The 15,788-nt window shown below is 52.4% G+C and overlaps 1 protein-coding gene across 11 annotated transcripts in view; it reads right to left on the minus strand.

The window, feature by feature from the left end:
* Positions 1-15,788, minus strand: part of NKX2-1 (NK2 homeobox 1) — a 46,265-nt gene that overhangs the window by 30,185 nt on the left and 292 nt on the right. For 6 of the 11 annotated variants that reach the window (XR_004729842.3, XR_004729848.3, XR_004729847.3 and 3 more), the window contains exon 1: positions 8,968-9,762. Coding sequence is in view for 2 of the 11 variants with exons in the window: in XM_002753826.7 (XP_002753872.1) it covers positions 13,136-13,878; positions 14,834-15,222 (1,132 nt within the window). In the remaining 9 variants the exon portion in view is untranslated. Of the gene's footprint in view, positions 1-3,236; positions 3,362-8,967; positions 9,763-12,236; positions 13,879-14,833; positions 15,223-15,321; positions 15,467-15,788 lie in introns of those variants that run through there. The other 5 variants (XR_004729846.3, XR_004729844.3, XM_078335988.1 and 2 more) reach the window with 4 other exon arrangements.

Here is a 15,788-nt window from a genome sequence, read left to right on the forward strand (position 1 = left end):
GGTAAATAAAAGTGACAACGTCGCACCACATAAACAAACGTAGGCGATAGATACCACAGATCAAGAAATACTGCTAAGGTGACCTGACTTGACAGTAATTGCAGGCAGCTTTTGAGAACTGCATCGGGGTTAAACAACAGAGATCCTGACGACCTGGGCGACCCGCCCCGCGCGCTGCACTCAGAACCCTGGACTTTGGGTCGCTGGGGCTCAGCGAGGAGATGAAGTCAAGCCTCGAGCTCTCGGGAGGTGCGACGGCCGCCGGGCCAGTGAGGGCTCAGAGGAAGACCCTGCCGAAAAGAGCGCTCGCCCCTACCCCTGGAGCCAACTCTGCGCAGCAGGGACGCAGCTGGTCCCCATGGGCGCGGGCAGGAGGCTCCCGAGACGCCCGCTGAGGTCGGGCTGACCACGCCGCCTCCTCAGTCGCGGTGTCGCGGGGCTGGCGGCCGGCGCCTACTCAGCCGCAGGAAGAAAGACGCCCTACGGGCCCCCACTACCCGAGCTCAAGCGGAGGCCAGTCAGCCAGCCGGCCCGGGCGGGAAAGCTCCACGCGGGGGCGGGACGTCGGAGCCCCATCCGGGACTTGGGTGGGGGACAGCCGGAGCTTGGGTGCCCCTCCAGCTGGGCGTCATCTCCACGCGGTTCTTCCCAAGCGCCGCGAATTGCCCCTGTGAAGATGCTCTGGGCATTGGCGAGCAAAAGGGGAGAAAAGGAGTCACTTACATGGGAGAAGGGGGTGGGCATGCGGACTTGGAGGAAACCACACAGAAAAGAAATCTTCATCACTACCCAAACCGTTTCTAAGAAGTCCTAAGGTTGTATGCCTGGAGATTTCACTTTAAAAGCTGGAAAAAAAAAAAAAATCATTCCACTGCTTTTAATTGAAGTAAACAAAGTGCAACAAATCCTAACTCAAATATGATTGCACTGAGATTAGGGTCTAATTGCTTAGGGTTCAGGTGGAATCTGCGGGCTAAATCCTACAGGGCCAATCTGAATTTCACAATCATTCTGTCAAAAGGAGAGCGATGAGAGCCCACACGCTTCCTAACAAGTCATTTTTAACAGTTACAAGCTTCGCACAAAGACCACACAGGGCGTCTAAGACATGCAAATCTAATCCCTGGTCATTCTACAGGCCTTCAACAAAGATGTGCTAAACCCTAATAGAAAAGAAATCAGTTCTCTGTCACCAGCCCCTGGTAAAATCTATTAGAGAATGGACAGAGCCGCATCTACAGCAGTTGCTGCAAAGGTTAAGGACAAGTGCAAATAAGAGGGACCCAGTTTTGTTTTCCGTGTGAAATATCGGGAGAAGCTAACCCCCAAAGAGTGACGGGATTCGATCCGTGGCTTCGCATTCATTTGAATGCTAGAAAAAATAAACACACATTAAGACTTTTGAAGGCTCCGTTTCTGAATTCAAGAGAGATGAAACAAATTCGCCCAAAAGATGGAAATCTTTGCCTAGGAAATTATCGGAGAATATTAACGGGGCCGGAGGGGAGCGCGCGGCTGACCGAGGAAGGACGCGGGCTCAGCCCCCGGTTTTGGGGTGGCAGAGTAGGGCTCAGGAGTCGGCCAAGCTGACTTCGCGAGGTGGCGCCTGGGCCTTTCCCGGGAAATCCCTGACGGAGGAGCCGCGGCCGGGCGGGGACTCAAATGCTGGCGGCCTCTGGGCTGGGGCCGAGCTGAGGGTGCCCAACGGCGGGAAGTCTGGGCGGCCGCCTTCCCACCCAGACCAGCCGGTGCTGGGCCGCGGCCCCTCTCCGCGACCTCGCCCGCCCGCCTCGGGGCCCATGGAGAGGGGTCTGTGCCTCCCAGGCAGGGAAGCGTCTTGATGTGCACCCCGGCGTTCACCAACCAAATGAAGTCCTCGCTCACACATTCGGTGTCTTGTTGGGTATTTAAAGGGTTATGTCACAGCTAAAATATCTCACAGTGTATGTGACCCTCATAAAAGGGAGGACCCCGGTTCCAAGCCCCTAAAAGTTCCCTGGAGAGTGAGGGGTGGGGGGGTCTCCCCCTCCTCTCCACACTGAACCCCCGGGCAAGCCCAGGCCTCCTCCTGCGCCGGGGTCCCGGGGCTCTGAAACTGTGGGCGCCCTGAGGGGCCAGGCCAGCTGGGCGTGGTGGGAGAGGGAGTGGGGGCGGGGAGTTGGGGGCTGCAGCCCCACCAAAACCCGCGGCCTAGCCTGGTGGCGGGGAGCCGGGATCCTCCCTCCATCGTGGGAAACGACTCGGGTTAGGGCACCGGGGTGGTCTCCGCTCCGAGTTCCAGCAAAACCGCTCCGCCGAGTTCCCAGGCAGCTGGGGCGCCCTTCAAGTGAAGCCTTATCCGGGCCGCGCTCACGGAGAATAAAGGGGGCGCTGTCCAACGGCAGGTTCAGAGAAAACCAAGGGGCTCTTTTTCTAAAATGCCCTCCCCAAACTACAGGGAGGAGGGATGGGGCAGGTGTGCAGAAAAAGAGTTTTGCCTGTCTCCACAGAAGTTTCTAGAAGCTATTTTCTGCCCCCAGGTTCCCTTGAATCTGTTCCTCCTCATGTTGCAGAAGCCGTTGCTGACCAGAGGGAAGTAGCAGGCTGGAGTTCCGCAGGAGAACTACGGGTCTTGAATCTGGGCTCAACAGCCTTTTAATTTGCTCTGGCAGGACAGTCTCCCTTCTTAAGGCCTGAAAGAAGGGAAGGCGAGCTTTTCTAGGTTTTGCTCCTCAGCTCAGAGGCAGATTGCCATACACACATCTGCTTCCCCCTTATCCCTATGCCCCTCCAGGGGAGGCAGAAGTCTTGGGTCCCGGCTGCATTCCCTCCTCCCCATCTACTGACATTAATTGTATTTCTCCAGGCTGCGGCTTCTCTTTGCTTCTATCGTTTTTCTCCCTAGTCCTCTATAGGCTGACCTTGGCTGTTCTCTGGTCTTAGTCCCCAACTGGTCTCCCATATGGACCTTACTGGCTTTCATTCTTTATTTCTTAGCCCATCCACTTTATCTACTTTTCCTTTTAGTATTGACATTAGGCTAAACAATACCGAATTGCCTATAAAGTAGGACTGCAGCTATGACTGGAATTGGACAAGAAAGCAAATAAAACATAGGTATTGAAATAAAGAAATGGAAAATGGGGAAGGATGAAGAAACAGATGAAAAGTACAGAATAAAGTCACACCAGGCTATAAATACAAGAATAAGATTCTCCTGCAGATGATCTTGGGGTCCTTATGAGGGTCTCACCCACCTACACTGGGGAGGCAGGAGGGGTCTCCTTGAGGAGGGCAGGCTGAAGTTTCTTCTCCCTGACTGGGATTGCACCTGAAGACTTAAGCTAGTGAGCACCTGTATATTCTGAGTCCAGGAGGGTATGAAAGGATCAGCACAAATCAAGCACCACTTCTAGAAATAGTCATGTGGGCAATATATCTCTGTGGGGCTGTCGGGTGGCTGAAAATTCCTGCCCTGGATCTCTGCTGCTCTTGGGCACCACATTCCTGTCCACCCAATCAAGCCTAGTCTGAGGTTCTGTCCTCAGGCAAGGGTGGCTGTTTTCCTTTCCCCCAGCAGATTAGGTCCTGTGTTCCCAGCGTCCATCTCACCTCCTGCCTGTTGTAGGAGTTCTGTCCTCCTAGTTTGCAGAACCAGGAAGCCTATGGGAAGCCTTACCTTCACTGCCACCCCCACCTCATCCCAGGTCAGATTAGTGCCTCTGAGCCACTCTCAATTATCCACAAAATGGGTTCTAGAGACAAAAAAAAAAAAAATCTAGAATTTATAGCTAGGGGTGGACGGCGCAGTGAGGGAGATATAGGAAGAAAGAATGAACTGTCTAGACCTTTGAGGTCCCTGCCGTTTGGCACCTATTAAAGAGAACCCTGGGGCATTTAGGATGAGTTTTGCAGGAAATTGAACAAGCAGGGCCATGAGCTATACAGAATCCCACCTCCATCCCCCAACATACGCACACCTCATCTATTAGTTCTCCTGAGATCTTCCCAGAAGCAGAAATGCTTTACAAGGATATCCAAAAACACACCTGCCTACGAGGTGTGTTAGCCTACCACTTTGATGAGGCTAATAAATTACCCCCTTTGAAATAAAAACGGAATCAGCATTAAGAACATACTATTATTAGGTTGAGTTTCAGTTTCCTGGAACGTTCGTTAGATGTTGATATCTGGGCAGAGACGGAATCTCTCTTTTCCTTAAGAAAATTCGCCAGGGAAACAGCAGCAGTTCGCTGGCTTTGTTTGGTGTCGTTTATTTGTACAAAGAAAAATTGTACGTTAAGATGTTTTTTTTAAATCCCCGCAAGTTAGGGTTTGCATCATCATCGTGACCTAGCGAACTATTATTTGTTATTCTGGGATCGAAATTCCCGGGAAGTTTCTACTCTTCCGCACACCAGACTAGCCGGTGTGGTCTCCAGGAGGAGCTGGGGCCCGCGTCTGCAGGGGGCGCGCGGCTGTGGCTGTTGCCAGCGCGGGAACGGGAGGGAGAGCCTGGGCAAGGGCGGGGCGGGGCGGGGCGGGGCGCGGGGAAGCGGAGACGTGGGGCGGGCTGGGGCCGAGAGCGAGGCCGCGGCCCGGGTGTGGGGAGAGTGGAGGCGAGTGGGCCGGGTGAGGACTGGGACTGGGGAGACCCACATCTGGGGGGTGCGGGAGGATGAGGCTGCGGGCAGGAAGCGGAAGGCCTGGGACAGCTGCTTCTCTAGGTCCTAGAAACCAAAACTTTCTCAGCGAGAGACCCTAAGACAGGCCGAGATTTCAAGTGCCCACACTTCCAGTTTAGACACCTGGCAACCAATTGGAACAGCCGGACGCTAGGAGGCCCCCAGGTCTTTGGCGGCGGCGGCGTTGGGAGGCCGCAGAGTTGTCCCTGGGCTTCCCCGAAGGCCCCGCAGACTTCCCGCCAGTCCCTGCCACACCCACCTAGGGCTTCACAGCTTCAGCCTGCGAATGTTAGTCCCCAGCTACACCGTCTGGCAGCCGTTCCCTTAAAAACCTGTTCAATTTTTTCATTAAGTCTTCTACCCAATCTGTAGACTCTTCATTAAATAACTGTTAACCAGTATCGAGGAGAAGCACAACCGACATGGTTCCTCTGTCACCTTTCTTGTCGATTTTTTCCTCCCTACCATGGAGTCTCCATTTTCTAAGCAATTAAATTATATATTCGACAGGAATATTCCATTTGAAATACATCAGGACCGAAGACTGATGCACAAGGTCTGAAGCTGGAAGAAAATATTTAGTGCTTGCCTACAGATTCTGTCACCCATCATCTGCTCGGAATGCGCTCCGTATCTTTCAGCGTGTCCGGCTCTTATGATTGCAAATGGCCCTGTTTTCAAATGGAAATAAGACTTGCAAACTGATTATGTGTATTGAATCAGAATCACTCGCTAGATCCTCTTGTTTAAAATGTATTGAAAAAAGGATGATGGCTGCAGACCTCTGTAACCAGCTCTGTCTCTTCCCGGGGAGGTCGATCTATTTTGCAACTTTTTGCCATTTGAGCATGTTTCAGCCAGATAATTACATTGCCATTGTGTTACTGGCTCAAAGCTCAGACATGGTACACACACCACATCCCAGCCGTCTCCCAAGCCCTCCCCACTAGGATCACCCCCTAAACACCACAAGCACACCACACAGTCATCCACCGCCCCCCACCCCATCACTTTGACCCAGCTATATATAACCAGCACTTCTCAGCTGCTTCAGCCTCCCGCAGAAGCTCACGCATTTTCACCAGGAACAGTTGTTTCTCTTTTCTCCATGTCTCCTTTCCACTCTGGCTTCTTTTTTCCGTCTTTCCATTGAGCAGAACCACATACACAACCCCAACTACTTTCACAGGCACACGACCAATGCAATCTAAGTATTTAGCCACGTTGAGAATTTTCAACAACTAATTGTATTGACATGGCATTGTAATTGTTAGAAAATGGTTCATACAGGAAGATTAATGTGAATTTGTTTGTATGATACAATATATCTCAAAGGGTTTCTCTTTCTCTTTACCCCCACCCAGTGCTAAATGATGGCTATGAGTGGGTTGGCTTTTTGTTAAATATTTCCAAAAGGTTCCTCTGTTGGATTTCAGTATGAAGCCAATGGACTATGTAGATGTGTAGAGAGATGTCTGAATTTTATCTATTGTGTGAGTTATAGATATGATACAATGCAGCACTTCCAAAGCTTACTGCACCCAGGCCCAGGATCAGGAGTCCTGCCAGGAAACAGTGCTGCCAGGGAGCAGTGACTGACATTTCAATCACTGTGAGTGGGTGGGTGGGTAGTGATGAACTAGCTACAACTTCCCTCTGCTGTGGCTTGAGGTAGGGATGTGTGCTCTGTGCACCACGGTGGTTTGAGAATTGCAATTCTTTCTGAGGCAGTGTTAGAAGGGAAGGAAAAAGCTGCCAATGTCTAGCCCCCCCAAGCCCTTAATCCTAACCCAGGCCTTGCAGACCTTGAGGCACCATCAAGTGGCAAGAAAGAGAGAGAGATTTAATCCTCTGCGATTTGAGTCTCCTCTAGAAAAGTCTGTCTCTGCAAATCTGTTTAGAGACTTGTCTGGAAGCATCTGTTGGGACCATAACTTTGCAAGGTTCGCTTTACACATAGACATATCCAGTTCCTTAGACATTGACTGGGTCTGCTGGTTATGGCAGAGCATAATCAGCTCAGAAGAACTAGCTCTCAGTCCTCTTCATGTCATTACGGTAATTCCCAGGTTTACATCTGTGAGAGTGCACTCAGCCCTGTGTGTGCTGGAGAGATCAGGTAAATCAGTAGCACGCGGGCCAAATAAAGCCTTGTTTTCCTAGAGCTTTGGACCTTTCGAGCAGCTGCATTAGGAGGGAGAATGCCAGGCAAGGTGGAGGCCAACCTGTTGTGGGTCATTTTCCATAGACTGGATCCAGAGCACAGGGACAGAGAAGGATATCCAAGGACACTTCATGGCCTGATAGCTCTGATTTTATAGGAATGAAATTATCGACAATCACCAATACTCTAGAATAGAATGTTTAACACTCCACCAGCAGCCTGCTGTTACTAACAGTAAGATCTAACAATCAAAGACCGGATTCTCTGGAAATGTGTGAAACAGAGGGAAAAGGGGAGAGGAAAAAAAGTTTGTCTTCTTCCTTGTAGTCAGACAACACTCAGACTTGCCCGCTTATTTCCAATACTATGTGAAGGCTTAAAGGCTGAAATCAAGAGGCCGTTTGCCTCAAATGCGGAACAGAAACAGTTTTCATGTGTTAGTTGTTTTTGTTGTTGCCCCAGGGCGATAGTATTTATGCCAATGATTTTTATAGGTGGATAATGTAAGTCTGGAAAGGGACAATTTTTTTTTTTTGTTATAGAATAGCTCAAAAACTCTTATCCACAGCTGTGTCTCAGACATCAAGTTCAAATTCTTTAGGAACAGATTTTAATATTTCCTAAAACATAATTAGTTATCCAGAGTTTCACATGACGATAAATAAATAGTCTGACTTAAAGTGGGTAAAACTAAAGTTTTGGCCTATTTGAATTTTTAAGGAAACTCTTTCATACGACACCTTAATTGAAGTAGTGCATCTAACAGGTTCTGTAAAATCTCTGAGAATTCTATATTGAAGTTTTTTCTTTTCAATATCTTATAAACTAGATATATGTGTGTAAGATAGATGCATATGTATATATAGTTTTATACACACATACATATATACATAGACATCTGTGTGCAATCAGTATTAGATGCAGATTTTATCTGGGAGGCAAGAGTTCTCTTTAACAAGTCCCTTTGCCTGCCACATTCATGTTTATGTTTTATTTATATTTTGGGCAGAGCACTAACAGTGATCAATTTATGTTCAAATGTCTTGTAAATAACAAAAATAAACAAAACAGGAAAATGGATTTAAATCTCATCCTTTCCAAAACTTTGCTACAACTCATAATAACAAGGGTAATACATGCTTAGAAAGCAGAGATGAAATGGGAAACATTATCAAGCATGGAGAGGCACAGGAGCCCAAGACCATGCCTTGATGCCCACCAAGTTGGGCATTAGGTCACTATCAGAGAGAAATGCAGCTGGCCACTTCAGCTATGGCTTCAGCTGAGGCAAAATACTGTGCTGCCAAGTTGCTGAGCCTGCTCTGTCTCCATTCCTCTGAGATTCATTTTAAAAAGTTCAGAAATACAACTACATGAGGTGAGGATAAGGGCACATGCAAACCTCCTTCAATAAAACGTACTTTTGTCTGCTCCCATCCATATCCAATTCCTTCAGCTTGGGTGGACAACCTTTGTAGAGAGGGTGACTGAAAATAGGATACCCCTTCTAGAAGCAACTGGCTGATGGAGCACCAGAAAACTTTCTGTGCTCCCAGTTGAGGTAAGCTTTCAAATTGGGCCCCACAGAGGGTGGTCTGAAGCCTCAGAAACGCAACTGCACAGGGAGGAATGCACCAGCCAGGAAGGCAGGGAGAGCCTGAGAAACACGGTGTCCAGCGTTCCCTAACCAGGATCTAGCCGAGCAGAGGAAACATTTAGCCTAGTCCTTCCCAGTACCAGTGTCTCACTTTCCTTCCTTTGAAAAGAAAGCCCTAGTTGAACTAAATCAGCCAGCAACCCATGCCTTGAGAATTATATCATCTCACGTTCTCATCTCCCAGTGGGCTTCCTAGTTCTCCACAAATAAAATAGTCTACTCACTCTGCTTCCCGCTCTAATAATTGGGGGGTGGGAGCAGGGAAGGGAGATCGAGGTCTGGAGACATACGATCAGAATTCAAGGCAGCTTCTCAGAACTCTCTTGTTTATAGAAAATGAATGTCTGCCTGGCTTGCTTTTAGTTCAGAAAAGGGGTCAGTCTTTATCAGCACGGTTCATACAGACCCTGGATTTTTTTTCCCTTATCTTAAATTGACCCGCTTTTAAGATAAAGACATAATAGAGAAAGCATTGACCTTACCTGGTCCCTAATGAGTTGGAAGTCAGAAAACCCCGCTCTCCTTTCCTCTTATGTGGATCGCCTGAGAAGAGACTCGCGCTACCTTTTGTGCACTCGTGCCTTGAGATAGCCCCTCACCGACGCTTGGACGCGGTGAGCGCGCTGAAGGCTGGGCAGCCTCTACAGTCTGACAATTCCTCCCTGCGGCCTCAAAATTGGAGTCTTGGATGCCAGACCAAGGCACTGTCACTAGAGCTCCCTAGTCCTGACCCAGGAAGATTTAAAATCTCTTAGAAGGCTCCCGAGCAAGTCTTTCCCTATGAAAGGCCAAACTCTAATCTCCTACAACATCACTGGGCTGGAGCGCCCGGGGCCTCCGAGTCTCCTGGAGCGCGCGCCCAAAGCGTTTCTAGTGGAGACTGCCCGGGCTTGGCTCGGATTTCAGTCGCAGGGCCCCAGGCTACTTCCCACCAGGCCAGCAGCAGGGCCGAGCCGCTGCCCTGTTGGCTGAGGTATTCCCTGCCCCCACCCGCCTCCTGGCCTTGAGGACCGCAGTGTGTGCCCTTGTTGGTAGCGGCAGCAGCCGGGTATCCCTGTCTTCCCCGCTCAGAGCATCTTTCTCGCTCTTCTCCCGGCTTCTGAGCCTGGCCCAGTCCCTGACCCCCTAACTAGCTGAGAGAGCTGATTTCCTTCCTCTCCTGCCCACAGCTCCCAGTTCCCAGGCTGGGGCCAGGGTGGGGAGCCGCTTTGGGATGCTAAACATCAAACAAGCCCAGCCTGGGGTTTCAGGGCCCGAAGCCACTAGAGCGGCTCTCCAAGGCTCTCGAGAAAGTCCTCGTGTTTACATGGCGAAGTGGGGGTGGGGAGAGGAGGAAGGGGGGGGGGATGCAGTGTGCAAAATCTCCCCCCCTCCTCGCAGTCGTTGGGGCCTAGGGATGGGTAGGGTACTTTGACGGAGCCAAAGCTTAGCGGTGATCTCGGGGTGAACTGTACTGCTCCCAAACCTCAGAAGCTTCCAAGCACCTCAGCGCCAGGCGCATCCTCGGAATGCTGATTTCTCTAGAGGGGAGGCCAGAAATTGAGCAGGAGTCGTTGGGCATGAGTTGATGCAGGAGATTCCGGGGAAGGAGGCCGGCCGGCTTTCCAGAAGCCGAAGGAGCTGTAGGGGCGGAGAGTGCTGCGCACCTATTTCCCTAATGAAACGCTTCAGATTGCGTTCTAGGTCTCTACCTGCAGCTGCGACAAGTCACCTTGCCGGGAGCGGGGGCGGGAGCGGGAGCAGATGGAGCCCTTGTGATTGATGGCGAGAAAGAGGCTGAGGTCCTGTTTGTCTCGGTCCGTAAACGCGACTGAGTTCACCTTTCCCCTGGACAAGTAAACAAACTTCAAACTAAGCCGACTCTAGACGGCAAGGAGAAGAATGTATTTGATGGAAACCCCATCCAGTGCAAACGTGATTAAGACCCGGGGTACCACAGCTTACTAAAATAGTGGTTCCCAAGGGCTGGCTCCTGGCTAGAATGCGGAGCTGGGCAGCCGCCCGGACCACAGCTGGGAACCACCAGCTCGGTCCCCGCCCGGGCTTGGGCTAGGCTGGGGCAGGTTAAGTGAAGCTCCAACCCTGTGGGATCCGGACCTAGAGCCAAACAGCAGCTCCAGTATCCACGTCCCCGTCCGCCCGCCTGAGCTGGATGCCTTAGCCTCTCCTGGAACCATGGCTGGCCATTCCAAAGCAAGTGGTCAAACTTTACGGGTTTTTGTTTACTTGTTTTCCAAAATGGGAGACTTGCTAAAATCTCCCTTCCCAGCCTTCCAACCAGGACACTCACTAGACCCAACTCTCCTCTTTGGAGTCTTCGAGTCCCTCTGGATATTGAAAACCGTGTCTCTGCAGTCAGGCCCAGGTTTCTGAGGGAGAAAGCCGGGCCTAGCCCCCAGTCTTAAGGCATCACGCCAGAAGAGCCTCCAGGAAGTCAACAAAGAGGTCTGCTAGGTCCAGAGCGAGGACTCTGGCCAGTCTACTTTCCTAACAAGCTCTTGGTGGGGTATCTGGAGGGAGGGCTTGGGAAGAGATGAAGACAATGAAATGAAAGAGGAGAAGAGAGGGACAAGAAAAAGAAAGTTGAAAATCTAGGTGAGAAGTGAATACATGCCAAATAAGAATCAATTGCCCATAATCCAGTACTTCCAGGCCTAGAGGAAAGTACTGGGAAGGGCATATGCCGCAGCTCCCTCAGCAGCCTTTCCCCCCACCCCGATGATTTAGCAAGAGTGACCCAGAAGGAGCAACAGCCCATCCAGGGACTGCAATTTTTTTCTGTGTTCAAACCATTCCTTTTTTCCTCCCTCTCATCCCTAATAGAGCTCCCAACACAAACACTGAACGCTGAGGAGACCCAGAAATTAGAAGTCAGAAGAAAGGAATAAAAAATGATTGTTTTTTTTTTTTTTGCTTGGAGTGGGAGGTAGTGGCCAGGAGGTGAAGAACTGGAAACAGGAGAAAGATTCATTGCTACAAAAATTTAGGAACCCAAATATTAAAAAAAAGAAAAAGGTGCAATAAAGAGTGAAATCTCAGCTCCTGAAGTCCTTCCTGGGACATCCTCAGGCCTGTCACGCAGTTTTACTCCATTGGAGGCGAAAGGAGCCAAAAGCAGCAGGGGCTGGGGTGTCTGCTGCTGGTCCCGGAGAGGACATCCCTGTTTCAGGGCAGAAACAGAATCCCAGAATAATTTCCTCACTTTCCAAAACAGCCTCCCACCGAATTCTGTGAAGGAGCTCGGCTGCGGAATAAAGGTTCAATGTTCAAATCTATAGAGATGATCATTCACTAAAAACCAGAACTCATTCAGAGTTCTTTAAAATGGTTGTCTTCTCTCACTGTTTTAAAAGGTTGGCTCAGCTTTGTGAGACCACAGTAGACAGTACACAGTTCTGAAGCTCCTATCAACAGAAGTCTGATTCTGAAAATGAATCTTTTGGTTTCTTTCTCTTCCTCTCCCCATCTCCTGCTTGGTGGAAGTAGTTTGGCATTTCTGTCCTCCACTGCAGTCTCAGGACTGCTCAAGATTTGGTTCCACACAGTTTCTGAGGCAAAACAAAACTCCCTTTTCCCGTGGGGCAAGGACTCTAGGCCTGGCCTCTTTGCTTCCTTAACCGGTTCAGAATCCTTTGAACTCAAACCCAAACAATTTGAATCTCATCAGACCAAAGACAAGATCCTCCCAAGCCGCTCCCCCACCCAACCAAAAGCCATTTAAAGCCAAATCAAAACCAAACAAAAAGGAGGGTTTTAATCAGAAAAAGAATCTTTTTAATTTGTATAATTTATTAGAAGCTTCTTAGGAACTATATTTAAGCCAAATATCTACATAAGTTACAACAGAAAAAGACTGACGCCGCAAATACCAAACTGCCAAATAATATACACAGATTTGTCAATGCCCATAAAAAATGTGAAGGGCTGGGGACTGGGAGTGGTTTTTCTTTTTACAACAAATGTACAGATTACTAAAACCTAGGCATTTAGTCCAACTTTTGACAGCGTTTTACAGCTACAAGTTCACATCAAACATAACAGTTTTCGCGGAGGGACGGTCGTGGCTGAGCCTAGGCGGCCCGAGGGCGCCGGGGAGGGGGCACTTCCTTTGTGTCAGTGACAAGTGGGTTGTGTCGAAGACTCTGCTCTCCCCAGCTCCCGTCCTCCCTTCTTTAAAAAAAAAAAAAAAAAAAAAAAATCCTGGTATTTACAAGCGAGAGTCCACTTTGCTGGCAGAGTGTGCCCAGAGTGAAGTTTGGTCTTTAGAGTCCAGAGCCATGTCAGCACAGAGCCCTCTCCAATCTGTGCCCTGCCCTAGGGTGGGAAACCCATTTGAATCACCAAAAAAGACACCCCCAAAGTTGTTTTATGCCTTTCTCTGCTTAAAGATTCCTTAAGAAATTGGACGCGCTTGGTTGTTTTTATTTTCTTTCTTTCTTTTAAAAAAAACACACACACAAATTTTAGGATCAAAAACAGAAAGACGTCTAGCAGTTTGGCTTTTGTGTTTTGTTTGTTCCGTGGTCTAAACGCGGTCAGGTTCTTAAGAAAAGTCGAAGCGTGTGGAGCAACGGCGGATGGTGGTCTGTGTGGCGAGCAGGAGGGAAGCGGTGAGGCAGAGCGCTGGGCTAGGGCCGGCCCGGCGTCCTCTCACCAGGTCCGACCATATAGCAAGGTGGAGCAGGACATGGTGCCGTAGTCCGAGCCCGAGGAGTTCAGGTGGGACAGGCTGGAGACCTGGCCCTGCAGCGCCGCGGGGCTGGCGGCATGGTGCGCCAGGTCCGGAGACTGGCCTGCACTGCCCGGCTGGTGGCCCGGGTGTGCACCAAGGCCGCCGCCACCGCTGCCCACAGAGATGGCAGCTGCCGCCGCCTGCGCGGCCTGCGCCTGCTGTTGCGCCTGTTGCTGCGCGTGGCCTTGTAGGCTGGCGGCGCCCGGCGCGGGGGCACCCGCCTGGCAGGGTTTGCCGTCTTTCACCAGGACCGGCACGGCCACACGGCGTGGCGACTGCTGCTGAGCCTGTTGCTGCTGCGGGCACCCGGCGCCCCCGCCGCCCCCGCCGCCGCCGCTGTCCTGCTGGAGTTGCTGCTGCGCCGCCTTGTCCTTGGCCTGGCGCTTCATTTTGTAGCGGTGGTTCTGGAACCAGATCTTGACCTGCGTGGGGGTCAGGTGGATCATGCTGGCCAGGTGCTCGCGCTCTGGCGCCGACAGGTATTTCTGTTGCTTGAAGCGTCGCTCCAGCTCATACACCTGCGCCTGCGAGAAGAGCACCCGGCGCTTCCTGCGCGGCGCGCTTGGCAGCGGGGCCATGTTCTTGCTCACATCCCCCAGCGAGCCCAGGCCGCCCATGCCGCTCATGTTCATGCCGCTCGCCGGGCCCATGAAGCGGGAGACTGTAAGCGACAAACGCACAGCGTCGGCCGGGGCCAGGCCGGGCCAGGCCACCCCAGTTTTCCGCGCCATTGGCCGGCCCGGCCCGGCCCGACCCGACGGCGCCCTCCTGACCCAGGCAGCCTAGCGCTCGGCCCCAAGAGGCCCATCCTCGGGGGACCTCCAGCATCTGCCCCAGGCGGTGCCGTCGAGGGCTGCACTGGAGCGCTCACAGCCCCAACCCTGGCTGCCCACCCTCAGTCTCAGTTCCCTCTTTCGAACCAATAGGCGCAGTGGGGAAAAGGCCGCTTCTGCTGCTTTAGTGCCTGCCCAGCCCGGGTCAGAGCAATGGGATTAGCTGGCCACAGGCGGCGAACTGGGCTCAGGCCGGGAGCTGGGGTCCCACGGTAGACCCCAATTTGGAGAGGTTAGGAGAGGGGGTGTTGACTTCCAAAAGCTGGAGCCCCCAGATGATTTGCCTTTTGGCTTCTCTCCTGTCGGCCCCAGTGAGGGCACCTGCTCAGCCCCTCAGAGTCCCCTCCGGAACTGCAAGTCTCCCACCTGCCCAGACTCCTCTAGAGAGAGGGCCGGGGTGGGCGCTCGAGTGCCTCCCAACAGGGCAGCCTCCCTCCTGGCCGGGCCTGGCCTCTCCGCGCTCTGCTCCCTGAGCTCGGGGTCGCTTCCCTGGGCTCCCCTAGGTCTTCTGAGCGGAGCAGAACTGCCAGTCCACCGCGCCTAAGAGACACCGAGTACCCGCATCTGACCGCAGGACCCCAGCGCTACCAATTGCCTGTTCTTGGACCCCCAGACGGGCAGGGGGAAGTATCCCCAGCTCCCACACCCTAGTCCCTGGCGCCGCTCCCGGGCCGCCCACCCTGATGCCTAGCGCGTAGCCTGCCCGGGCCGCGCCTTCTGGACGGCTCTTGCTGCACCTCCTGAGCTCAGCCCGCGGCCCCGCAGTGGGGCGGCCTCACTTACTGGCGGCGGGGAAGCGCGGGTCTGGGTTGGCGCCGTACCATCCGGGGCCAGAGGCGCTGTTCCTCATGGTGTCCTGGTACGGCGGCAGCTCGCTCATGTTGCCCAGGTTGCCGTTGCAGTAGCCCCCCACCGCGGAGTGCGAGAGCTGGGGCACCCCCGCTGCCGTCATGTGGTAGGCGGCGGTGACGGCGCCGTGGTGCCCCACGGCGTGCTGCTGCATGGCCGCGGCCGGCGGTGCCGCCTGGCCCTGCCTGTACGCCGCCAGCGGAGCCCCGAGGCCGCCGCCCTCCATGCCCACTTTCTTGTAGCTTTCCTCCAGGGGACTCAAGATGTCAGACACTGAGAACGGAGTCGTGTGCTTTGGACTCATCGACATGATTCGGCGGCGGCTGGAGGAGGAAGGAAGAGGAGGAAAAAAAAGGGAGAGGGGGAAGGCGAAGCCTTGCTGCTTTTTTTTTTTCTCCCTTTGCCAAATATTCTGGTGTTACCTTAACGCCGATCTTGTTGGATGTACACGTAACGGAGTGGACCGAGTCCTCCTTAATTGGCTTGAGTGGAGGCTCGGGGGCTGCCTCGCGTTTGTTTTAGCCCGGCGCCAGGTTTTAGGCAGCCACCAGAGGCGGGGCGTAAGCGCTAAAGCAACAAGACAATAGAAGCCTACATCTTGCCCGAGATAATTAGCTTACATGCTGATGACAAGGTAAACACCTTTAAGTTTCCCTTGTCAGGATTTTTAGGTCTCAGAGAGAGAGAGGCAGAGACGAGACCCAAAGCATTTCCCCCCTCCCTTAGACACCCCCACCCCCATTTTTTGTGGGGTACCAGCGGCGCGCGGGGAGGAGGTGGAGAGGAGGGGAAGGAGGAGGGAACCGAGAGCGGGGAGGGCAGGAGGTGGGGTGGAGGAGTAACATAGGAGGAGAGATGGTTGGGAGGAAGGAAGGTAAATGCTGCTTTG

This window comes from Callithrix jacchus, chromosome 8 (assembly GCF_049354715.1).
Source record: "Callithrix jacchus isolate 240 chromosome 8, calJac240_pri, whole genome shotgun sequence".
NCBI lineage: Eukaryota > Metazoa > Chordata > Mammalia > Primates > Cebidae > Callithrix > Callithrix jacchus.